This window comes from Oncorhynchus mykiss, chromosome 27 (genome assembly GCF_057628025.1).
Source record: "Oncorhynchus mykiss isolate SJ-2025 chromosome 27, ASM5762802v1, whole genome shotgun sequence".
In the NCBI taxonomy this organism is placed as follows: Eukaryota; Metazoa; Chordata; class Actinopteri; order Salmoniformes; family Salmonidae; genus Oncorhynchus; species Oncorhynchus mykiss.
The window spans coordinates 43,832,501-43,859,266 of record NC_143048.1 but is presented as its reverse complement, the minus strand read 5'-3'; the positions used below and the strand labels follow the sequence as shown (position 1 = coordinate 43,859,266).

The 26,766-nt window shown below is 48.8% G+C and overlaps 1 protein-coding gene across 11 annotated transcripts in view; it reads right to left on the bottom strand.

The window, feature by feature from the left end:
• cux1b (cut-like homeobox 1b) overlaps nucleotides 1-26,766 on the bottom strand; it is a 174,090-nt gene that overhangs the window by 58,096 nt on the left and 89,228 nt on the right. For 6 of the 11 annotated variants that reach the window (XM_036965636.2, XM_036965639.2, XM_036965638.2 and 3 more), the window contains 8 exons: nucleotides 25,962-26,066; nucleotides 25,231-25,419; nucleotides 24,698-24,756; nucleotides 17,970-18,015; nucleotides 17,447-17,543; nucleotides 10,973-11,701; nucleotides 9,477-9,557; nucleotides 7,162-7,263 (listed from right to left, as the gene is read on the bottom strand). In XM_036965636.2, coding sequence (XP_036821531.2) covers nucleotides 7,162-7,263; nucleotides 9,477-9,557; nucleotides 10,973-11,701; nucleotides 17,447-17,543; nucleotides 17,970-18,015; nucleotides 24,698-24,756; nucleotides 25,231-25,419; nucleotides 25,962-26,066 — 1,408 coding nt within the window. The remainder of the gene's footprint in view (nucleotides 1-7,161; nucleotides 7,264-9,476; nucleotides 9,558-10,972; nucleotides 11,702-17,446; nucleotides 17,544-17,969; nucleotides 18,016-24,697; nucleotides 24,757-25,230; nucleotides 25,420-25,961; nucleotides 26,067-26,766) is intronic. The other 5 variants (XM_036965640.2, XM_090224084.1, XM_036965641.2 and 2 more) reach the window with 2 other exon arrangements.

The window sequence follows — 26,766 nt, the reverse complement described above, 5'->3', positions numbered from 1 at the left end:
CATCTAGGGACAACCGTCCTCCTATTCCACCAGTCATCATCTAGGGACAACTGTCCTCCTATTCCACCAGTCATCTAGGGACAACTGTCCTCCTATTCCACATTCATCATCTAGGGACAACTGTCCTCCTATTCAACCAGTCATCATCTAGGGACAACCGTCCTCCTATTCCACCAGTCATCTAGGGACAACCGTCCTCCTATTCCACCAGTAATCTAGGGACAACCGTCCTCCTATTCCACCAGTCATCTAGGGACAACCGTCCTCCTATTCCACCAGTCATCTAGGGACAACCGTCCTCCTATTCCACCAGTCATCTAGGGACAACTGTCCTCCTATTCCACCAGTCATCATCTAGGGACAACTGTCCTCCTATTCCACTAGTCATCTAGGGACAACCGTCCTCCTATTCCACCAGTCATCATCTAGGGACAACCGTCCTCCTATTCCACCAGTCATCTAGGGACAACTGTCCTCCTATTCCACCAGTCATCTAGGGACAACTGTCCTCCTATTCCACCAGTCATCTATGGACAACTGTTCTCCTATTCCACCAGTCATCTAGGAACAACTGTCCTCCTATTCCACCAGTCATCATCTAGGGACAACCGTCCTCCTATTCCACCAGTCATCTAGGGACAACTGTCCTCCTATTCCACCAGTCATCATCTAGGGACAACCGTCCTCCTATTCCACCAGTCATCATCTAGGGACAACTGTCCTCCTATTCCACCAGTCATCTAGGGACAACTGTCCTCCTATTCCACAGTCATCATCTAGGGACAACTGTCCTCCTATTCAACCAGTCATGATCTAGGGACAACCGTCCTCCTATTCCACCAGTCATCTAGGGACAACCGTCCTCCTATTCCACCAGTAATCTAGGGACAACCGTCCTCCTATTCCACCAGTCATCTAGGGACAACCGTCCTGCTATTCCACCAGTCATCTAGGGACAACCGTCCTCCTATTCCACCAGTCATCTAGGGACAACTGTCCTCCTATTCCACCAGTCATCTAGGGACAACCGTCCTCCTATTCCACCAGTCATCTAGGGACAACTGTCCTCCTATTCCACCAGTCATCTAGGGACAACCGTCCTCCTATTCCACCAGTCATCTAGGGACAACCGTCCTCCTATTCCACCAGTCATCATCTAGGGACAACTGTCCTCCTATTCCACCAGTCATTTAGGGACAACCGTCCTCCTATTCCACCAGTCATCATCTAGGGACAACTGTCCTCCTATTCCACAGTCATCATCTAGGGACAACTGTCCTCCTATTCAACCAGTCATCATCTAGGGACAACCGTCCTCCTATTCCACCAGTCATCTAGGGACAACCGTCCTCCTATTCCACCAGTCATCTAGGGACAACCGTCCTCCTATTCCACCAGTCATCTAGGGACAACCGTCCTCCTATTCCACCAGTCATCTAGGGACAACTGTCCTCCTATTCCACCAGTCATCTAGGGACAACCGTCCTCCTATTCCACCAGTCATCTAGGGACAACCGTCCTCCTATTCCACCAGTCATCATCTAGGGACAACTGTCCTCCTATTCCACCAGTCATTTAGGGACAACCGTCCTCCTATTCCACCAGTCATCATCTAGGGACAACTGTCCTCCTATTCCACAGTCATCATCTAGGGACAACTGTCCTCCTATTCAACCAGTCATCATCTAGGGACAACCGTCCTCCTATTCCACCAGTCATCTAGGGACAACCGTCCTCCTATTCCACCAGTAATCTAGGGACAACCGTCCTCCTATTCCACCAGTCATCTAGGGACAACCGTCCTCCTATTCCACCAGTCATCTAGGGACAACCGTCCTCCTATTCCATCAGTCATCTAGGGACAACCGTCCTCCTATTCCACCAGTCATCTAGGGACAACCGTCCTCCTATTCCACCAGTCATCTAGGGACAACCGTCCTCCTATTCCACCAGTCATCTAGGGACAACCGTCCTCCTATTCCACCAGTCATCATCTAGGGACAACTGTCCTCCTATTCCACCAGTCATTTAGGGACAACCGTCCTCCTATTCCACCAGTCATCATCTAGGGACAACTGTCCTCCTATTCCACCAGTCATCTAGGGACAACTGTCCTCCTATTCCACCAGTCATCATCTAGGGACAACTGTCCTCCTATTCCACCAGTCATCATCTAGGGACAACCGTCCTCCTATTCCACCAGTCATCATCTAGGGACAACTGTCCTCCTATTCCACCAGTCATCATCTAGGGACAACTGTCCTCCTATTCCACCAGTCATCTAGGGACAACTGTCCTCCTATTCCACCAGCCATCATCTAGGGACAACTGTCCTCCTATTCCACCAGTCATCATCTAGGGACAACTGTCCTCCTATTCCACCAGTCATCATCTAGGGACAACTGTCCTCCTATTCCACCAGTCATCATCTAGGGACAACTGTCCTACTATTCCACCAGTCATCTAGGGACAACTGTCCTCCTATTCCACCAGTCATCTAGGGACAACTGTTCTCCTATTCCACCAGTCATCTAGGAACAACTGTCCTCCTATTCCACCAGTCATCATCTAGGGACAACTGTCCTCCTATTCTACCAGTCATCTAGGGACAACCGTCCTCCTATTCCACCAGTCATTTAGGGATAACTGTCCTCCTATTCCACCAGTCATCATCTAGGGACAACTGTCCTCCTATTCTACCAGTCATCTAGGGACAACCGTCCTCCTATTCCACCAGTCATTTAGGGATAACTGTCCTCCTATTCCACCAGTCATCATCTAGGGACAACTGTCCTCCTATTCCACCAGTCATCTAGGGACAACTGTCCTCCTATTCCACCAGTCATCTATGGCCAACTGTTCTCCTATTCCACCAGTCATCTAGGAACAACTGTCCTCCTATTCCACCAGTCATCATCTAGGGACAACCGTCCTCCTATTCCACCAGTCATCTAGGGACAACTGTCCTCCTATTCCACCATTCCTCATCTAGGGACAACCGTCCTCCTATTCCACCAGTCATCATCTAGGGACAACTGTCCTCCTATTCCACCAGTCATCTAGGGACAACTGTCCTCCTATTCCACAGTCATCATCTAGGGACAACTGTCCTCCTATTCAACCAGTCATCATCTAGGGACAACCGTCCTCCTATTCCACCAGTCATCTAGGGACAACCGTCCTCCTATTCCACCAGTAATCTAGGGACAACCGTCCTCCTATTCCACCAGTCATCTAGGGACAACCGTCCTCCTATTCCACCAGTCATCTAGGGACAACCGTCCTCCTATTCCACCAGTCATCTAGGGACAACTGTCCTCCTATTCCACCAGTCATCTAGGGACAACCGTCCTCCTATTCCACCAGTCATCTAGGGACAACCGTCCTCCTATTCCACCAGTCATCATCTAGGGACAACTGTCCTCCTATTCCACCAGTCATCTAGGGACAACCGTCCTCCTATTCCACCAGTCATCTAGGGACAACTGTCCTCCTATTCCACCAGTCATTATCTAGGGACAACCGTCCTCCTATTCCACCAGTCATCATCTAGGGACAACCGTCCTCCTATTCCACCAGTCATCTAGGGACAACTGTCCCTCTATTCCACCAGTCATCTAGGGACAACTGTCCTCCTATTCCACCAGTCATCATCTAGGGACAACCGTCCTCCTATTCCACCAGTCATCTAGGGACAACTGTCCTGCTATTCCACCAGTCATCATCTAGGGACAACTGTCCTCCTATTCCACCTGTCATCATCTAGGGACAACTGTCCTCCTATTCCACCAGTCATCATCTAGGGACAAATGTCCTCCTATTCCACCAGTCATCATCTAGGGACAACTGTCCTCCTATTCCACCAGTCATCATCTAGGGACAACTGTCCTCCTATTCCACTAGTCATCTAGGGACAACCGTCCTCCTATTCCACCAGTCATCATCTAGGGACAACCGTCCTCCTATTCCACCAGTCATCTAGGGACAACTGTCCTCCTATTCCACCAGTCATCTAGGGACAACTGTCCTCCTATTCCACCAGTCATCTATGGACAACTGTTCTCCTATTCCACCAGTCATCTAGGAACAACTGTCCTCCTATTCCACCAGTCATCATCTAGGGACAACCGTCCTCCTATTCCACCAGTCATCTAGGGACAACTGTCCTCCTATTCCACCAGTCATCATCTAGGGACAACCGTCCTCCTATTCCACCAGTCATCATCTAGGGACAACTGTCCTCCTATTCCACCAGTCATCTAGGGACAACTGTCCTCCTATTCCACAGTCATCATCTAGGGACAACTGTCCTCCTATTCAACCAGTCATCATCTAGGGACAACCGTCCTCCTATTCCACCAGTCATCTAGGGACAACCGTCCTCCTATTCCACCAGTAATCTAGGGACAACCGTCCTCCTATTCCACCAGTCATCTAGGGACAACCGTCCTCCTATTCCACCAGTCATCTAGGGACAACCGTCCTCCTATTCCACCAGTCATCTAGGGACAACCGTCCTCCTATTCCACCAGTCATCTAGGGACAACCGTCCTCCTATTCCACCAGTCATCTAGGGACAACTGTCCTCCTATTCCACCAGTCATCTAGGGACAACCGTCCTCCTATTCCACCAGTCATCTAGGGACAACCGTCCTCCTATTCCACCAGTCATCATCTAGGGACAACTGTCCTCCTATTCCACCAGTCATTTAGGGACAACCGTCCTCCTATTCCACCAGTCATCATCTAGGGACAACTGTCCTCCTATTCCACAGTCATCATCTAGGGACAACCGTCCTCCTATTCAACCAGTCATCATCTAGGGACAACCGTCCTCCTATTCCACCAGTCATCTAGGGACAACCGTCCTCCTATTCCACCAGTCATCTAGGGACAACCGTCCTCCTATTCCACCAGTCATCTAGGGACAACCGTCCTCCTATTCCACCAGTCATCTAGGGACAACTGTCCTCCTATTCCACCAGTCATCTAGGGACAACCGTCCTCCTATTCCACCAGTCATCTAGGGACAACCGTCCTCCTATTCCACCAGTCATCATCTAGGGACAACTGTCCTCCTATTCCACCAGTCATTTAGGGACAACCGTCCTCCTATTCCACCAGTCATCATCTAGGGACAACTGTCCTCCTATTCCACAGTCATCATCTAGGGACAACCGTCCTCCTATTCAACCAGTCATCATCTAGGGACAACCGTCCTCCTATTCCACCAGTCATCTAGGGACAACCGTCCTCCTATTCCACCAGTCATCTAGGGACAACCGTCCTCCTATTCCACCAGTCATCTAGGGACAACCGTCCTCCTATTCCACCAGTCATCTAGGGACAACTGTCCTCCTATTCCACCAGTCATCTAGGGACAACCGTCCTCCTATTCCACCAGTCATCTAGGGACAACCGTCCTCCTATTCCACCAGTCATCATCTAGGGACAACTGTCCTCCTATTCCACCAGTCATTTAGGGACAACCGTCCTCCTATTCCACCAGTCATCATCTAGGGACAACTGTCCTCCTATTCCACAGTCATCATCTAGGGACAACTGTCCTCCTATTCAACCAGTCATCATCTAGGGACAACCGTCCTCCTATTCCACCAGTCATCTAGGGACAACCGTCCTCCTATTCCACCAGTAATCTAGGGACAACCGTCCTCCTATTCCACCAGTCATCTAGGGACAACCGTCCTCCTATTCCACCAGTCATCTAGGGACAACCGTCCTCCTATTCCATCAGTCATCTAGGGACAACCGTCCTCCTATTCCACCAGTCATCTAGGGACAACCGTCCTCCTATTCCACCAGTCATCATCTAGGGACAACTGTCCTCCTATTCCACCAGTCATTTAGGGACAACCGTCCTCCTATTCCACCAGTCATCATCTAGGGACAACTGTCCTCCTATTCCACCAGTCATCTAGGGACAACTGTCCTCCTATTCCACCAGTCATCATCTAGGGACAACTGTCCTCCTATTCCACCAGTCATCATCTAGGGACAACCGTCCTCCTATTCCACCAGTCATCATCTAGGGACAACTGTCCTCCTATTCCACCAGTCATCATCTAGGGACAACTGTCCTCCTATTCCACCAGTCATCTAGGGACAACTGTCCTCCTATTCCACCAGTCATCATCTAGGGACAACTGTCCTCCTATTCCACCAGTCATCATCTAGGGACAACTGTCCTCCTATTCCACCAGTCATCATCTAGGGACAACTGTCCTCCTATTCCACCAGTCATCTAGGGACAACTGTCCTCCTATTCCACCAGTCATCTAGGGACAACTGTCCTCCTATTCCACCAGTCATCTAGGGACAACTGTTCTCCTATTCCACCAGTCATCTAGGAACAACTGTCCTCCTATTCCACCAGTCATCATCTAGGGACAACTGTCCTCCTATTCTACCAGTCATCTAGGGACAACCGTCCTCCTATTCCACCAGTCATTTAGGGATAACTGTCCTCCTATTCCACCAGTCATCATCTAGGGACAACTTTCCTCCTATTCTACCAGTCATCTAGGGACAACCGTCCTCCTATTCCACCAGTCATTTAGGGATAACTGTCCTCCTATTCCACCAGTCATCATCTAGGGACAACTGTCCTCCTATTCCACCAGTCATCATCTAGGGACAACTGTCCTCCTATTCCACCAGTCATCATCTAGGGACAACTGTCCTCCTATTCCACCAGTCATCTAGGGACAACCGTCCTCCTATTCCACCAGTCATCATCTAGGGACGACTGTCCTCCTATTCCACCAGTCATCATCTAGTGACAACTGTCCTCCTATTCCACCAGTCATCATCTAGGGACGACTGTCCTCCTATTCCACCAGTCATCATCTAGGGACGACTGTCTTCCTATTCCACCAGTCATCATCTAGGGACAACTGTCTTCCTATTCCACCAGTCATCTAGGGACAACCGTCCTCCTATTCCACCAGTCATCTAGGGACAACCATCCTCCTATTCCACCAGTCATTTAGGGACAACCGTCCTCCTATTCCACCAGGCATCTAGGGACAACCGTCCTCCTATTCCACCAGTCATCTAGGGACAACCGTCCTCCTATTCCACCAGTCATCTAGGGACAAGCGTCATCCTATTTGACCAAGGTGCAGAGAGGATGACACTCACCAGATTTCTGCACATGCAGCTCTCTCTTGGCCTGCTCCAGGATAGACTTGATGGCGTCGTCTGAACCACACTCTGGGGTACGGATGCGTGTGGTGATGTTACCTGGACAGGGGGCGGGAGGGGGGAGGGGGATTAGACATACCACCAATTAAAAGTTCACTTCAAACAGGTACTGTTTAGAAAGATACAGTAGTATAGCTAATCTACAAAGACACTGCAGACAGACACAATAGTTACAGCAGTTACTTCAAGTAGGTAGTATGTAGAGTAGTTACTGCAGGTAGAGTAGGTAGAGTGGTTACAGTAGGTAGAGTAGTTACTATAGGTAGAGTAGGTAGAGTAGGTAGAGTGGTTACAGTAGGTAGAGTAATTACTAAAGGTAGAATAGGTAGAGTAGTTACAGTAGGAAGAGTAGTTACAGTAGGTAGAGTAGTTACTATAGGTAGAGTAGTTACTATAGGTAGAGTAGTTACTATAGGTAGAGTAGTTACAGTAGGTAGAGTAGTTACAGTAGGTAGAGTAGTTACTGTAGGTAGAGTAGTTACTGTAGGTAGAGTAGTTACTGTAGGTAGAGTAGTTACAGTAGGTAGAGTAGTTACTGTAGGTAGAGTAGTTTCTGTAGGTAGAGTAGGTTATATAGTCACTATAGGTAGAGTAGTTACTATTAGTTAGTCGGTACAGTAGTTAGTCAGTACTTTAGGTACAGTAGTTAGTCAGTACAGTAGGTAGTCAGTACTTTCGGTACAGTAGTTAGTCAGTACAGTAGGTAGTCAGTACTTTCGGTACAGTAGTTAGTCAGTACAGTAGGTAGTCAGTACTTTAGGTACAGTAGTTAGTCGGTACAGTAGTTAGTCGGTACAGTAGTTAGTCGGTACAGTAGTTAGTCAGTACAGTAGGTAGTCAGTACTTTAGTTACAGTAGGTAGTCGGTACAGTAGGTAGTCGGTACAGTAGGTAGTCGGTACAGTGGGTAGTCGGTACAGTAGGTAGTCGGTACAGTACGTACAGTAGTTCGTCGGTACAGTAGGTAGTCAGTACTTTAGGTACAGTAGTTAGTCAGTACAGTAGGTAGTCAGTACTTTAGGTACAGTAGTTAGTCAGTACAGTAGGTAGTCGGTACAGTAGGTATAGTAGTTAGTCAGTACAGTAGGTAGTCGGTACAGTAGGTAGTCGGTACAGTACGTACAGTAGTTCGTCGGTACAGTAGGTAGTCAGTACTTTAGGTACAGTAGTTAGTCAGTACAGTAGGTAGTCAGTACTTTAGGTACAGTAGTTAGTCAGTACAGTAGGTAGTCGGTACAGTAGGTAGTCGGTACAGTAGGTACAGTAGTTCGTCGGTACAGTAGTTCGTCGGTACAGTCGGTACAGTAGGTAGTCGGTACAGTAGGTAGTCAGTACAGTAGGTACAGTAGTTAGTCGGTACAGTAGGTAGTCGGTACAGTAGTTAGTCAGTACAGTAGGTAAAGTAGTTAGTCGGTACAGTAGGTAGTCGGTACTGTAGGTACAGTAGTTAGTCGGTACAGTAGGTAGTCGGTACAGTAGGTAGTTGGTACAGTAGTTAGTAAGTACACTAGGTACACAACTGAGAAGCTTCAATCAGCACTGTGACTGACAAGAGGTAGACAGACGGACACAGACAGACAGGGGTCACTCTACAGCTGCCCCCCCCCCCCCTCCCTCCGGGAATAGGCCTGCTGGCTACGGGGCAACAACGAGGCAAAGAGAGGGGTAACTGGGAAGTGTCAACTGGAACAGTGGGTTGATGTGAAAATAACGACACCATTTTTGGGGGGGGGGGTTTAATCGTGCCGAAAGCCATGCTCAAACCACCATGGTTAAAATACAAAGGAAGGTTAAGGTCGGGGCGTGAGAGTAACTCACATACTTCCCCTTTGACACTGAGACGCTGTTTTTAATAGGTTTTTGTTCACGTCACACACTATGACTGACAAACCAAACAGACACATTGTATTCACTGGTGAGCAGCCCCTCCCCACTGAAACCTACTGTCAGCTCATTAACTCTTAAATGAACACTGTGGGACAGCTTTGAGTGCGGCTTCTGTGTGACTGTTTCAGCATCCTTTAACGCCTCACACTACTCTGCTTTTACACTGCCAGGCCAGTATGAGCCAGTATGAGCCAGTGTGAGCCAGTGTGAGCCAGTGTGAGCCAGTGTGAGCCAGTGTGAGTGTGGAGAGGGAGGTGGGGAGCGGGGTTACGAGTATGACAGTTACATGCACAACACAGGCACACCTCATCCAACACTACAAGGACAGAAACAGAAGTGTGTGTGTGCGTGTGCGTGTGGACAGACCTGTCCGCGAGGCTTGGTCAGAGCTGGCTCTCTGCATCGGTACGTCCTGTAATGCGTGGCTAAGGGGCTGGCCTGGGCTCTCTGTCAAAAACAACAACAACAACAACATGTTGCTCCAACTTTACACCAACTTCCTGCTTCCATGTGTGCACCTGTATTTCATATCTCTGTTGTGTGTCAATAAAACAAAATGACAACACACACAGCTACTGAACTGTACGACAGGGTGACACAAGTGGTTACATCTCAAAGCCAACAAGGACATTCAACCCGAGGACTGACAGCTTCAACACAGGGTTAAGGTCGTTAAACCCAGACTGTCCACTCCCTGACAACACAGGGTTAAGGTCGTTAAACCCAGACTGTCCACTCCCTGACAACACAGAGCAGAGGTAAAAAAAAATGCTCGGACGCGGAAAGAAAAGCAGGCAGGGCCCCGATCGAACGTGACTGTGGAAAACCATAGCCCTGTCCTCCTCTGGGTCAATACTGTGGACGTGTCAAAGGTTTCAGTATTGATCATGGATGGCGAAGGGAGGCTTTGGAGGCCTATCTGGTTGACTAAAGCAACAGACCCTTACTGATGGAACAACTGGTGGCCGGTATTAACAGAGGAACAACTGGTGGCCGGTATTAACAGAGGAACAACTGGTGGCCGGTATTAACAGAGGAACAACTGGTGGTCGGTATTAACAGAGGAACAACTGGTGGCCGGTATTAACAGAGGAACAACTGGTGGCCGGTATTAACAGAGGAACAACTGGTGGCCGGTATTAACAGAGGAACAACTGGTGGCCGGTATTAACAGAGGAACAACTGGTGGCCGGTATTAACAGAGGAACAACTGGTGGCCGGTATTAACAGAGGAACAACTGGTGGCCGGTATTAACAGAGGAACAACTGGTGGTCGGTATTAACAGAGGAACAACTGGTGGCCGGTATTAACAGAGGAACAACTGGTGGCCGGTATTAACAGAGGAACAACTGGTGGCCGGTATTAACAGAGGAACAACTGGTGGCTGGTATTAACAGAGGAACAACTGGTGGCCAGTATTAACAGAGGACCAACTGGTGGCCGGTATTAACAGAGGAACAACTGGTGGCCGGTATTAACAGAGGAACAACTGGTGGCTGGTATTAACAGAGGAACAACTGGTGGCCAGTATTAACAGAGGAACAACTGGTGGCTGGTATTAACAACTGGTGGCCAGTATTAACAGAGGAATAGTTTGCGAACTGGCAGCTAGACAGACAGGCAGCTAGACAGGCAGACAGACAGGCAGGAAGACAGACAGGCAGGAAGACAGACAGGCAGGAAGACAGACAGACAGGCAGACAGACAGGCAGACAGACAGGCAGACAGACAGGCAGACAGACAGGCAGGCAGGCAGACAGGCAGGCAGACAGACAGGCAGACAGACAGGCAGGCAGACAGGCAGGAAGACAGGCAGGAAGACAGGCAGGAAGACAGGCAGGAAGACAGGCAGGCCTCTCACCTCTCTGCCGTCCCTGGATGCTGCGTAGTGCCAGGATGTTCTGCTCGTCAGACAGGAACTGCCTCATCTTGTGGAAGGGCTCTTTGCCCCGGATGGTCAGCTTGCTCCAGGGTTTGGGCCGAGCCAGGATCTCACTGACCGAGCCTTGGGACAGGCCCAGAACATAGTGGCCAAACACCCGCTGGCCAATGTTGTGTTTAATCAGCTGCTCCTTGATCTGTCGGGCAATCTCTGTGGTGTCCATGTCCTCCCAGTCAGACACACTGCCCCCAGTCCCCTCAGACTGGCTGGGAGAGGGGGACAGGGCACCGCCACTACCATTCACCTCTGGGCCTGCAGGAGACTGCATGGGGCTGGCCGAGAGCGGGACAGGGCTAGAGCCAGAGCCGGAGGTGGAGGTAGAGGTGTAGTGGACAGGGGCGAACAGTAGAGCTGCTCCCTGAGTGGACTCCTGCAGGGCTTTGGAGTAGAACGTCTGCATGAGCTGGCGCTGCAGGAGGGAGTTGAGGGACATCTTGCCCCCCACCAGTGGGAAAGGGGGGCTGTAGAAGTCCTGGCCGATGCCCGTGGGGGTGAAGGGGTGTGTCCCGTTGGTGATCGAGGTGTTAAGGGGGTCAGTTGGGGTTCGGGGCTGGGGGGAGGGAGGGAGAAGAGGAGGAGGCAGGGAGGGGGTACTGGGCGTGGTGGTCTCCTCCACGGACGCCTCTTTCCCTTTCCGCCCGGCTGACCCTACAAGAAAGGTCAAACACAAGGCATTATGGGGGAGTCAACAAAAAAGGGGGCGAAAAAAACAAACCCAAAAAAAGTTGTTTATTTTTTAAGGTCAAACGTTTTTTTTTTTTTTATGTAAATAGATTCTCTTCCTCTCTCCTTTTTGATAAACCCCCCCGGACAAGATGCCCAAGCATTTGTGATTTGTACCTTTCTTGTAAGAGACAGCCTGGGAAGAAAAAAGAAAGCACTTAAACCAGTCAAAATGGTTACTGCCCAGCCTCGACTCTGACAGGCAGGGAGGGGTCCAGTCAGCAGGCCTGAGTCTGACAGGCAGGGAGGGGTTTAGTCAGCAGGCCTGAGTCTGACAGGCAGGGAGGGGTCCAGTCAGCAGGCCTGAGTCTGACAGGCAGGGAGGGGTCCAGTCAGCAGGCCTGAGTCTGACAGGCATGGAGGGGTCCAGTCAGCAGGCCTGAGTCTGACAGGCAGGGAGGGGTCCAGTCAGCAGGCCTGAGTCTGACAGGCAGGGAGGGGTTTAGTCAGCAGGCCTGAGTCTGACAGGCAGGGAGGGGTCCAGTCAGCAGGCCTGAGTCTGACAGGCAGGGAGGGGTCCAGTCAGCAGGCCTGAGTCTGACAGGCAGGGAGGGGTCCAGTCAGCAGGCCTGAGTCTGACAGGCAGGGAGGGGTTTAGTCAGCAGGCCTGAGTCTGACAGGCAGGGAGGGGTCCAGTCAGCAGGCCTGAGTCTGACAGGCAGGGAGGGGTCCAGTCAGCAGGCCTGAGTCTGACAGGCATGGAGGGGTCCAGTCAGCAGGCCTGAGTCTGACAGGCAGGGAGGGGTCCAGTCAGCAGGCCTGAGTCTGACAGGCAGGGAGGGGTTTAGTCAGCAGGCCTGAGTCTGACAGGCAGGGAGGGGTCCAGTCAGCAGGCCTGAGTCTGACAGGCAGGGAGGGGTCCAGTCAGCAGGCCTGAGTCTGACAGGCAGGGAGGGGTTTAGTCAGCAGGCCTGAGTCTGACAGGCAGGGAGGGGTTTAGTCAGCAGGCCTGAGTCTGACAGGCAGGGAGGGGTCCAGTCAGCAGGCCTGAGTCTGACAGGCAGGGATGGGTTTAGTCAGCAGGCCTGAGTCTGACAGGCAGGGAGGGGTCCAGTCAGCAGGCCTGAGTCTGACAGGCATGGAGGGGTCCAGTCAGCAGGCCTGAGTCTGGCAGGGAGGGAGGGGTTTAGTCAGCAGGCCTGAGTCTGACAGGCAGGGAGGGGTCCAGTCAGCAGGCCTGAGTCTGACAGGCATGGAGGGGTCCAGTCAGCAGGCCTGAGTCTGGCAGGGAGGGAGGGGTCTAGTCAGCAGGCCTGAGTCTGGCAGGGAGGGAGGGGTCTAGTCAGCAGGCCTGAGTCTGGCAGGCAGGGAGGGAGAGGTCCAGTCAGCAGGCCTGAGTCTGGCAGGCAGGGAGGGAGAGGTCCAGTCAGGCCTCCCACTGTCTCTCTTCACTAGGTTTACTTGTGTTCACTATGTTCAGGGCCCATTGGTGGAGTGGCTGCAGCGCTGCAGTGTAACAGCGGATCTGATTGGGCCTAATGGCGGTATAGAGAGCTTTACAATTGGTCGTCTGTAAGGGTGAAAGATCTGGTTGTGATGGCGCCATGACAGGAGGAACTTGATTGACTTTTTATGAATCCTTAGTTCAGTCTTTAAGCTCCAGAAAAAAAGCCCAGAATGTGAGTAACACTTGATGTTGTAGTCTTTCTGTACACTTAGTCAATTCCATTCCAGATACTTTTGTTTGTTGAGATACTGAGCAAATAAACAAACAAACAAAACGGTCTTGATAAAAATGGCCGGTCACAGAACGCAAGAACTTCTAGAAATATCCAGTGGAAAAAATGGTCATGCCAAAATGTAGAGATTGTCAAGCACTCGGGTTTCCTGAAACTGAGCTTGTTACCAGGTGTAGAGACTGTCAAGCACTCGGGCTTCCTGAAACTGAGCTTGTTACCAGATGTAGAGACTGTCAAGCACTCGGGCTTCCTGAAACTGAGCTTGTTACCAGGTGTAGAGACTGTCAAGCACTCGGGCTTCCTGAAACTGAGCTTGTTGCCAGGTGTAGAGACTGTCAAGCACTCGGGCTTCCTGAAACTGAGCTTGTTACCAGGTGTAGAGACTGTCAAGCACTCGGGCTTCCTGAAACTGAGCTTGTTGCCAGGTGTAGAGACTGTCAAGCACTCGGGTTTCCTGAAACTGAGCTTGTTACCAGGTGTAGAGACTGTCAAGCACTCAGGCTTCCTGAAACTGAGCATGTTACCAGGTGTAGAGACTGTCAAGCACTCAGGCTTCCTGAAACTGAGCTTGTTACCAGGTGTAGAGACTGTCAAGCACTCGGACTTCCTGAAACTGAGCATGTTGCCAGGTGAATTGTACAGGAACTTCTCATTATATAAACTGAGCTTGTTGCCAGGTGATTTGTACAGGAACTTCTCATTATATAAACTGAGCTTGTTGCCAGGTGATTTGTACAGGAACTTCTCATTATATAAACTGAGCTTGTTACCAGGTGAATTGTACAGGAACTTCTCATTATATAAACTGAGCTTGTTGCCAGGTGAATTGTACAGGAACTTCTCATTATATAAACTGAGCTTGTTGCCAGGTGATTTGTACAGGAACTTCTCATTATATAAACTGAGCTTGTTGCCAGGTGATTTGTACAGGAACTTCTCATTATATAAACTGAGCTTGTTACCAGGTGAATTGTACAGGAACTTCTCATTATATAAACTGAGCTTGTTGCCAGGTGAATTGTACAGGAACTTCTCATTATATAAACTGAGCTTGTTGCCAGGTGAATTGTACAGGAACTTCTCATTATATAAACTGAGCTTGTTGCCAGGTGATTTGTACAGGAACTTCTCATTATATAAACTGAGCTTGTTACCAGGTGAATTGTACAGGAACTTCTCATTATATAAACTGAGCTTGTTGCCAGGTGTATTGTACAGGAACCTCTCATTATATAAACTGAGCTTGTTGCCAGGTGATTTGTACAGGAACTTCTCATTATATAAACTGAGCTTGTTGCCAGGTGAATTGTACAGGAACTTCTCATTATATAAACTGAGCTTGTTGCCAGGTGATTTGTACAGGAACTTCTCATTATATAAACTGAGCTTGTTGCCAGGTGATTTGTACAGGAACTTCTCATTATATAAACTGAGCTTGTTGCCAGGTGATTTGTACAGGAACTTCTCATTATATAAACTGAGCTTGTTGCCAGGTGAATTGTACAGGAACTTCTCATTATATAAACTGAGCTTGTTGCCAGGTGAATTGTACAGGAACTTCTCATTATATAAACTGAGCTTGTTGCCAGGTGTATTGTACAGGAACTTCTCATTATATAAACTGAGCTTGTTGCCAGGTGATTTGTACAGGAACTTCTCATTATATAAACTGAGCTTGTTGCCAGGTGTATTGTACAGGAACTTCTCATTATATAAACTGAGCTTGTTGCCAGGTGACTTGTACAGGAACTTCTCATTATATAAACTGAGCTTGTTGCCAGGTGATTTGTACAGGAACTTCTCATTATATAAACTGAGCTTGTTGCCAGGTGTATTGTACAGGAACTTCTCATTATATAAACTGAGCTTGTTGCCAGGTGAATTGTACAGGAACGTCTCATTATATAAACTGAGCTTGTTGCCAGGTGAATTGTACAGGAACTTCTCATTATATAAACTGAGCTTGTTGCCAGGTGAATTGTACAGGAACGTCTCATTATATAAACTGAGCTTGTTGCCAGGTGATTTGTACAGGAACTTCTCATTATATAAACTGAGCTTGTTGCCAGGTGATTTGTACAGGAACTTCTCATTATATAAACTGAGCTTGTTGCCAGGTGAATTGTACAGGAACTTCTCATTATATAAACTGAGCTTGTTGCCAGGTGATTTGTACAGGAACTTCTCATTATATAAACTGAGCTTGTTGCCAGGTGAATTGTACAGGAACTTCTCATTATATAAACTGAGCTTGTTGCCAGGTGATTTGTACAGGAACTTCTCATTATATAAACTGAGCTTGTTGCCAGGTGATTTGTACAGGAACTTCTCATTATATAAACTGAGCTTGTTGCCAGGTGATTTGTACAGGAACTTCTCATTATATAAACTGAGCTTGTTGCCAGGTGATTTGTACAGGAACTTCTCATTATATAAACTGAGCTTGTTGCCAGGTGAATTGTACAGGAACTTCTCATTATATAAACTGAGCTTGTTACCAGGTGATTTGTACAGGAACTTCTCATTATATAAACTGAGCTTGTTGCCAGGTGATTTGTACAGGAACTTCTCATTATCACAAAAGCTGATGTTTTCTAATCTCTGGTCTGCAAGATGTTGTGCAGCTAACTTTAACATGAGAAGATAAATCAGTGAACATCCCCCTCTACCTGAACATGGAATAATCATAATTAATCATACCCACTGCACACACATTTTAACATGAACCCACCAGTATAAGGGGCGGCAGGAAGCCTAGCGGTTAGAGCGTTGGGCCAGTAACCGAATCCCTGAGCCGACAAGGCCAAAATCTGTCGTTCTGGCCCTGAACAAGGCAATTAAACCACTGTTCCCTGATAGGCCGTCCCCTGATAGGCCGTCCCCTGATAGGCCGTCCCCTGATAGGCCTAATCTGAATAGAGCAGCACATATTTTGATTCAAAAACCAGGATCAGACCATTGGTTGGGCAGTCGTAACCCTTGATGATGTATTGTCCCCCAGGCCTTTGGTTAACACCGATGACATTTGAAACACACCAAGACAGAGAGAGGGATATAGAGAGGGCTAGTGCTGAGGGAGAGGCACCGCAGCCTAATTTTCAGAGCTCACTCACTGAAACACCTCTCACACACACTGAAACGCCTCACACACACACTGAAACGCCTCTCACACACACACTGAAACGCCTCTCACACACACACTGAAACGCCTCTCACACACACACTGAAACACCTCTCACACACACACTGAAACACCTCTCACACACACACTGAAACATGTGGGAATGTCTATGAAACGTAGACATTTCACGAGCTCCAGTCTTTATTCAATCCATACTGGTTGGTTTCTTGCCGTTTAAATTTTCTAGTGATGCTTTATTAGAGCATTCAGACAGAATCAATCATTATCACAAAGAACGTCAGTTTGAGCGTTGAGTGATTAGATAAGTGTTTTAATGACACTTAAAATAAGAATATTCCAGACAAGAACTGGTTCCATCCACTACCCACCTGATTCTGGTCCTGTCTGGAGACAGTCCAATCCAACCCCAGGACAAAGGTCAAACACTCATCCCCCAGTGCAACCTAGCAACCACACATATCCTATTTATCTGTGTTGCCTAAACAGAACTTTCCGGAGTCCTTCTAGTCCAGTGCTTGACTAGGGTCTAGCTCAAGGGAACCGAGTCCCAGAACCTCACATTTTCTATCCTCGAGTTCTGGCACCTCTTATAGAATATTACTTTTAAATTCCTGCAGAGCTCCAGCACCTTAATACAAATAGCACCGGTACCCATTTCAGTCCAAGTCAAGCACTGGTCTAGACTCAATGTGGTGTGTGTTGGTAACCACCCTAACCCCCAGGCACTAACCCCCAGGCCCTAACCCCCAGGTCCTAACCCCAAGGCCCTAACACCCAGGCCCTAACCCCAAGGCCCTAACGCCCAGGCCCTAACCCCCAGGCCCTAACCCCCAGGGCAGACTGACTCACCGCTCAGCTCTGTGTTGGCGATGCGCAGAGAGGAACTCTCAGACTGCAGACTACGGTTCTTCTCCAACAACAACACTTCTAGGGGTTTAGACATGTCCTGAGAAAGAGAGAAAGAGAAAGAGAGAGCAAGAGCACGAGAGAGAGAGAGCACGAGAGAGAGAGAGAGAGAGCAAGAAGGGGGGAGAAGGAGAGAAAGAGGAGAGGGGAGAGAAAGAGAGGGGAGAGGGGGGAAGGAGAGATAGAGAGCGAGGAAAGTAGAGAGCGAGGAAAATAGAGAGATAGAGAGCGCAAGAGAGAGACCCAGAAAGAGAGGGGGGGTATAGAGAGAGAAAGAGAGGGGGGTTTATATATACATATATATAGAAAGAAGTAGGTTAGAGAGAGAGACAGAGACAGAGACAGAGAGAGAGAGAGAGAGAGACGGGGGAGAATAGAGAGAGAGAGGGGGGTGAGATAAAGGAGAACAGTATTTACAGAAGTCTGTCTGTCTGTCGCTATGCAAAAAGAGGAGTTTTCCCTGTACCTGCACTGAGCTGTCAGTTGGGCCAAACTCCATAGACTTGAGGATGCTGTGGAGAGAGAGACAGAGAGAGAGTGTGGAGAGAGAAAGAGAGAGAGAGAGTGGAGAGAGAGACAGAGAGAGAGAGTGGAGAGAGAGACAGAGAGAGAGAGTGGAGAGAGAGAGACAGAGTGTGGAGAGAGAGAGTGTGGAGAGAGAGCGAGTGTGGGGAGAGAGAGTGGAGAGAGAGAGTGTGGAGAGCGAGTGTGGAGAGAGAGAGTGGAGAGAGAGAGAGTGGAGAGAGAGAGAGTGGAGAGAGAGAGAGTGGAGAGAGAGAGAGTGGAGAGAGAGAGAGAGGAGAGAGAGAGAGAGAGAGAGACAGAGACAGAGACAGAGAGAGAGACAGAGACAGAGAGAGAGAGAGAAAGAGACAGAGAGAGACAGAGAGAGAGAGAGAGAGAGAGAGAGAGAGAGAGAGAGACAGAGAGAGAGACAGAGAGAGAGAGAGTGTTGAGACACATATTTCCCTCAGATTACACAGATCCACAAAGAATTTGAAAACAAACTAAATTTTCATAAACTCCCATACCTATTGGGTAAAATACCACAGTGTGCCATCATAGCAGCAAGATTTGTGACCTGTTGCCACAAGAAAAGGGCAACCAGTGAAGAACAAACACCATTGTAAATACAACCCATATTTTTGTTTATTTATTTTCCCAGGTGTACAATTTGCACATATGACATTTGTAATGTCTATTCTTTTGAAACGTTTGTGAGTAATGCTTAATGTTAAATCCTCTGCATTATACAGAAGTCATATTCTCTTCTGTTGAAGCCATTGTTGTTGATTTACTTCTGTGTTTTGAGTCGTTGTTCTGTTGCATCACCCAACTTCTGTTGAGCTTCAATTGGCGGACAGATTGCCTGACATTCTCCTGCAAAATGTCTTGATAAAAATCAGGAATTCATTTTCCTGTTGATGATAGCAAGCTGTCCAGGCCCTGAGGCAGCAAAGCAGCCCCAAACCATGATGCTCCCTCCACCAGACTTTACAGTTGGGAAGAGGTTTTGATGTTGGTGTGCTGTGCTGTGTCTTCTTCTCCACACATAGTGTTGTGTGTTCTTTCCAAACAACCCAACTGTAGTTTCATCTGTCCACAGAATATTTTGCAGGTAGCCTAGTGGTAAGAGGCAGGTAGCCTAGTGGTTAGAGGAGACAGGTAGCCTAGTGGTTAGAGGCAGGTAGCCTAGTGGTTAGAGGCAGGTAGCCTAGTGGTTAGAGGAGGCAGGTAGCCTAGTGGCTAGAGGCAGGTAGCCTAGTGGTTAGAGGCAGGTAACCTAGTGGTTAGAGGCAGGTAACCTAGTGGTTAGAGGCAGGTAGCCTAGTGGTTAGAGGCAAATAGCCTAGCGGTTAGAGGCAGGTAGCCTAGTGGTTAGAGGCAGGTAACCTAGTGGTTAGAGGCAGGTAACCTAGCGGTTAGAGGCAGGTAGCCTAGCGGTTAGAGGTAGGTAGCCTAGTGGTTAGAGGCAGGTAGCCTAGCGGTTAGAGGCAGGTAGCCTAGCGGTTAGAGGAGGCAGGTAGCCTAGTGGTTAGAGGCAGGTAGCCTAGTGGTTAGAGGCAGGTAGCCTAGTGGTAAGAGGAAGGTAGCCTAGTGGTAAGAGGAAGGTAGCCTAGTAGTAAGAGGCAGGTAGCCTAGTGGTTAGAGGCAGGTAGCCTAGTGGTTAGAAACAGGTAGCCTAGTGGTTAGAGGCAGGTAGCCTAGTCGTTAGAGGCAGGTAGCCTAGTGGTTAGAGGCAGGTAGCCTAGTGGTTAGAGGCAGGTAGCCTAGTGGTTAGAGGAGGCAGGTAGCCTAGTGGTTAGAGGAGGCAGGTAGTCTAGTGGTTAGAGGAGGCAGGTAGTCTAGTGGTTAGAGGCAGGTAGCCTAGTGGTTAGAGGCAGGTAGCCTAGTGGTTAGAGGCAGGTAGCCTAGTCGTTAGAGGCAGGTAGCCTAGTGGTTAGAGGCAGGTAGCCTAGTGGTTAGAGGCAGGTAGCCTAGTGGTTAGAGGAGGCAGGTAGCCTAGTGGTTAGAGGAGGCAGGTAGTCTAGTGGTTAGAGGAGGCAGGTAGTCTAGTGGTTAGAGGCAGGTAGCCTAGTGGTTAGAGGCAGGTAGCCTAGTGGTTAGAGGCAGGTAGCCTAGTGGTTAGAGGCAGGTAGCCTAGTGGTTAGAGGAGGCAGGTAGTCTAGTGGTTAGAGGAGGCAGGTAGTCTAGTGGTTAGAGGAGGCAGGTAGCCTAGTGGTTAGAGGCAGGTAGCCTAGTGGTTAGAGGAGGCAGGTAGCCTAGTGGTTAGAGGAGACAGGTAGCCTAGTGGTTAGAGGAGACAGGTAGCCTAGTGGTTAGAGGCAGGTAGCCTAGTGGTTAGAGGCAGGTAGCCTAGTGGTTAGAGTTGGTTAGTGAATCGAATCCTCGAGCTGACAAGGTAAAAATCTTGTAATTCTGCCCCTGAACAAGGCAGTTAACCCACTGTTCCCCTGGTAGGCCGTCATTGTAAATAATAGTTATTTGTAAAATAAGGATTTGTTCTTAACTGACTTGCCTAGTTAAATAAAGGTACAAAAAAAACATCCAGGTGCACTTTGCAAATTTCAGACGTGAAAAAATAGATTTATTTTGGACAGCAATGGCTTCTTCTGTGGTGTCCTCCCATGATCACCATTCATTAGTGCCGCTGTCTGGGAAGGTGGAGTCAGCTAGCCCGTGCTGCTGTCTGGGAAGGTGGAGTCAGCTAGCGCGTATTGCTGTCTGGGAAGGTGGAGTCAGCTAGCGCGTGCCGCTGTCTGGGAAGGTGGAGTCAGCTAGCGCGTGCCGCTGTCTGGGAAGGTGGAGTCAGCTAGCGCGTGCTGCTGTCTGGGAAGGTGGAGTCAGCTAGCGCGTATTGCTGTCTGGGAAGGTGGAGTCAGCTAGCGCGTGCTGCTGTCTGGGAAGGTGGAGTCAGCTAGCGCGTGCCGCTGTCTGGGAAGGTGGAGTCAGCTAGCGCATGCTGCTGTCTGGGAAGGTGGAGTCAGCTAGCGCATGCTGCTGTTGGGGAAGGTGGAGTCAGCTAGCGCGTGCCGCTGTCGGGGAAGGTGGAGTCAGCTAGCGCATGCTGCTGTCTGGGAATCACTGGCCTAGAAGAGCAGGGTGGAAGTGAAAGTCTGTCATGGTGACATCATTTGACGCAGCTACGCAACGTTTTGACAGGCGGGGTGTTTTCGACCGTTTGCATGGTGGAAGACTAGAAAACATAGAAAACAACTGTATTGTCCCATTGGTCAGAACAGAAATGTGTCTTCTGTCTTTGTTAAAAACCCCCAGACACACGTTGAGAACCACAAGGTTAGCAGCAGCGCAGCGACCCCCCCCCCACCCCCGGAGGGACAGCTAAATGTGGGGTGTTAAGTGCCGCCCAACGGCACGACATGGTAGATGGGATCAGAGGACCAATCAAACGATTCCAGAGGAGGGGATCTACTAAGATTTATGGAATTGTTTTTTGTATTTTCACCCCCTTTTTTCTCCCCAATTTCGTGATGTCCAATTGGTAGTTACAGTCTTGTCTCATCGCTGCAACTCCCGTACGGACTCGGGAGAGGCGCGATGAGCCATGGATATCCCTGCCGGCCAAACCCTCCCCTAACCCGGACGACGCTGGGCCAATTGTGCGCCGCCCGATGGGTCTCCCGGTCGCGGCCGGCTGCGACAGAGCCTGGACTCGAACCCAGAATTTCTAGTGGCACAGCATTAGGCCACTGCGACATTCGGGAGGCCCTTTATGGAATTGTTTTAAGGATGGTCATAGCATTTTAGGACCATTTTAGGTATCCAACAAAAAATAAAATGTTAAATAAAATGAAATATTGAATTTGGCCTGCCTTCTACTAGCCGGTATAAACGCATTGAATAGCAACAGACTCATTCTTGGAAAAACTGAATAAAAACTGTGGTTTGTTTTGAATTGTCTGTCCTGTCTGAGTGATAAGATAAATCAGGAAATTATAAAAAAAAACAAAAAAATAACATAATTAAAACCCTTTTTTCAGGCACTAAACTACTTCCATACATGTTTTACATCGGTACCGAGTCTTGTGGGCGTCCTAGAGCAAAACAACCGACACGTATGTGTTTGTGGGACATCGACTCTAGGGGGTTTTAATAACGCTAGAACATGTGTTTGTGGGACATCGACTCCAGGGGGTTTAATAACGCTAGACCATGTGTTTGTGGGACATCGACTCCAGGGGGTTTAATAACGCTAGACCATGTGTTTGAGGGACATCGACTCCAGGGGGTTTAATAACGCTAGACCATGTGTTTGTGGGACATCGACTCCAGGGGTTTTAATAACGCTAGACCATGTGTTTGTGGGACATCGACTCCAGGGGGTTTAATAACGCTAGACCATGTGTTTGTGGGACATCGACTCCAGGGGGTTTAATGACGCTAGACCATGTGTTTGTGGGACATCGACTCCAGGGGGTTTAATGACGCTAGACCATGTGTTTGTGGGACATCGACTCCAGGGGGTTTAATAACGCTAGACCATGTGTTTGTGGGACATCGACTCCAGGGGGTTTAATAACGCTAGACCATGTGTTTGAGGGACATCGACTCTAGGGGGGTTTAATAACGCTAGACCATGTGTTTGTGGGACATCGACTCCAGGGGGTTTAATAACGCTAGACCATGTGTTTGAGGGACATCGACTCCAGGGGGTTTAATAACGCTAGACCATGTGTTTGTGGGACATCAACTCCAGGGGTTTTAATAACGCTAGACCATGTGTTTGTGGGACATCGACTCCAGGGGTTTTAATAACGCTAGACCATGTGTTTGTGGGACATCGACTCCAGGGGGTTTAATAACGCTAGACCATGTGTTTGTGGGACATCGACTCCAGGGGGTTTAATGACGCTAGACCATGTGTTTGTGGGACATCAACTCCAGGGGTTTTAATAACGCTAGACCATGTGTTTGTGGGACATCGACTCCAGGGGGTTTAATAACGCTAGACCATGTGTTTGTGGGACATCGACTCCAGGGGGTTTAATAACGCTAGACCATGTGTTTGTGGGACATCGACTCCAGGGGGTTTAATAACGCTAGACCATGTGTTTGAGGGACATCGACTCTAGGGGGGTTTAATAACGCTAGACCATGTGTTTGTGGGACATCGACTCCAGGGGGTTTAATAACGCTAGACCATGTGTTTGAGGGACATCGACTCCAGGGGTTTTAATAACGCTAGACCATGTGTTTGTGGGACATCGACTCCAGGGGGTTTAATAACGCTAGACCATGTGTTTGTGGGACATCGACTCCAGGGGGTTTAATGACGCTAGACCATGTGTTTGTGGGACATCAACTCCAGGGGTTTTAATAACGCTAGACCATGTGTTTGTGGGACATCGACTCCAGGGGGTTTAATAACGCTAGACCATGTGTTTGTGGGACATCGACTCCAGGGGGTTTAATAACGCTAGACCATGTGTTTGTGGGACATCGACTCCAGGGGTTTTAATAACGCTAGACCATGTGTTTGTGGGACATCGACTCCAGGGGGTTTAATGACGCTAGACCATGTGTTTGTGGGACATCGACTCCAGGGGTTTTAATAACGCTAGACCATGTGTTTGTGGGACATCGACTCCAGGGGTTTTAATAACGCTAGACCATGTGTTTGTGGGACATCGACTCCAGGGGGTTTAATGACGCTAGACCATGTGTTTGTGGGACATCGACTCCAGGGGGTTTAATGACGCTAGACCATGTGTTTGTGGGACATCGACTCCAGGGGGTTTAATGACGCTAGACCATGTGTTTGTGGGACATCAACTCCAGGGGGTTTAATGACGCTAGACCATGTGTTTGTGGGACATCGACTCCAGGGGGTTTAATAACGCTAGACCATGTGTTTGTGGGACATCGACTCCAGGGGGTTTAATAACGCTAGACCATGTGTTTGTGGGACATCGACTCCAGGGGGTTTAATGACGCTAGACCATGTGTTTGTGGGACATCGACTCCAGGGGGTTTAATGACGCTAGACCATGTGTTTGTGGGACATCGACTCCAGGGGGTTTAATGACGCTAGACCATGTGTTTGTGGGACATCGACTCCAGGGGGTTTAATGACGCTAGACCATGTGTTTGTGGGACATCGACTCCAGGGGGTTTAATGACGCTAGACCATGTGTTTGTGGGACATCGACTCCAGGGGGTTTAATGACGCTAGACCATGCCCATTTCAAGAGTACCTTTCTATAAAAAAATAATAATAAGTTATCTGGCTGCTAACTCATTGATCTGGTTTTGCAGTATTACCCTTCAGGTTGATTATGTGCAGGAGTAACTACTAACAAAGATCCATTAAAACACACTGGGAACCATGTTAATAAACACTCAGTATTGACTTATAGATCGAGGGGAAGAGGACATGCTGCCCTTCTGATGCTGTTAGAGGACCTCAGAGGCAATGACACACACACACACACACACACACACATACACACACACACACACAAGACACACCACACACACACCACACCACACAAGACACACCACACACACACCACACACACACACCACACACACACACACACTACTGAGGACATCAATCATTAACTGAATGAGTATATTTTTGCCAGTATTTGGTGTAAGAACAGAGAACAACACACACACACACCACACCACACCACACCACACCACACACACACACACACCACACTCACTCACCTCAGCTCTTTCTTCACCTCTTCATAGTCAGCATGTTCCTGCAGCTTTTCCTCCAGTTGCTATAGAGAAGAGGGATGGAAAGAGAGGAGAAAAGAGGGCACGAGAGCAGAGCAGAGCGAGGTAGGAGAGGGGATGAGAGCAGAGCGAGGGAGGAGAGGGGATGAGAGCAGAGCGAGGGAGGGGGGTTAAATGAATGATGATTGAGAAGGACGGAAACTCCCAGACAGTATAATCACAATCAACTTGTACATACACCTGAAGTTGTGAGAGGTTGTGAGAGGTTGTGAGAGGTGTGTATGTGAGGTTGTGAGAGGTGTGTGTGTGAGGGTGTGAGAGGTGTGTGTATGAGAGGTGTGTGAGGTTGTGAGAGGTGTGTGAGAGGTGTGTGAGGTTGTGAGAGGTGTGTGAGAGGTGTGTGAGGTTGTGAGAGGTGTGAGAGGTGTGTGAGGTTGTGAGAGGTGTGTGAGGTTGTGAGAGGTGTGTGTGTGTGAGGTTGTGAGAGGTTGTGAGAGGTGTATGTATATATAGCCTACCTTGAGGGTGTCCGTCTTGGTGCTGAGCTGTAGTTGCAGCTGTGTGATCTGTGTGCTGGAACTCTCTCTGAGTTTAGACAGGCTGGCCTGCAGTCTCTGAACATCTTCCACCAGCTGAACCATCTCCCTGTCCTTGGCCCCCAGCTCTGCCTCCAGACTGGAGCGGGACAGGGCCTCCACCGCCTGGTCCTATAGGGCAACACATACATCAATCTACCAATCTACCAATCAGAACAGTCTGGTCCTATAGGTCAACACATACATCAATACAGCAATCTACCAATCACAACAGTCTGATCCTATAGGTCAACACATACATCAATCTACCAATCAGAACAGTCTGGTCCTATAGGTCAACACATACATCAATCTACCAATCAGAACAGTCTGGTCCTATAGGTCAACACATACATCAATCTACCAATCAGAACAGTCTGGTCCTATAGGTCAACACATACATCAATACAGCAATCTACCAATCACAACAGTCTGATCCTATAGGTCAACACATACATCAATCTACCAATCAGAACAGTCTGGTCCTATAGGTCAACACATACATCAATCTACCAATCAGAACAGTCTGGTCCTATAGGTCAACACATACATCAATCTACCAATCAGAACAGTCTGGTCCTATAGGTCAACACATCAATATAGCAATCAACCAACCAATACATCAATAGGTCAATCAACCAATCAGAACAGTCTGGTCCTATAGTACAATGTACCGTGTCTGGGGTGGGCTGAATGTGGGTGGTCAGCTGCAGGGATTGGTTAGAAGAGGTCAGTTGCTCCCTCAGAGCTTCCGCCTCCCTCTGTGCTGCCTCGGCTCTCTGAGAGAGAGAGAGAAAACGAGAGCAAGGGCATGAGAGAGAGTGCCAGAGAGAGAGTGCGTGCCAAAGAGAGAGAGGGAGCACGAGAGAGAGAGACCACGAGAGAGCACGAGAGAGAGAGCACGAGAGAGAGTGCGCACGAGAGAGAACGAGAGAGAGAGGGAGAGAACAAGAGAGAGGGAGAGAACGAGAGAGAGAGGGAGAGAACATGAGAGAGAAAGCACAAGAGAGAAAGAGCACACGAGAGAGCGAGAGAAAGAGAGCGCACGAGAAAGAGAGCGAGAAAGAGAGCGAGAGAGAGAAAGAGAGCGAGAGAGAGAAAGAGAGAGTGAGAGAAAGAGAGAGTGAGAGAAAGAGAGAAAGCGAAAGAGAGAGAGAGAGCGAAAGAGAGAGAGAAAGATGGAATGTCTGTGTTAACCTGTTAGAGCTCTAGGGGCGCTATTTCATTTTTGGATAAAAAACGTTCCCGTTTTAAGCGCGATATTTTGTCACGAAAAGATGCTCGACTATGCATATTCTTGACAGTTTTGGAAAGAAAACACTCTGAAGTTTCAGAATCTGCAAAGATTTTGTCTGTAAGTGCCCCAGAACTCATTCTACAGGCGAAACCAAGATGATGCATCACCCAGGAATTAGCAGAATTTCTGAAGCTCTGTTTTCCATTCTCTCCTTATATGGCTGTGATTGCGCAACGAATGAG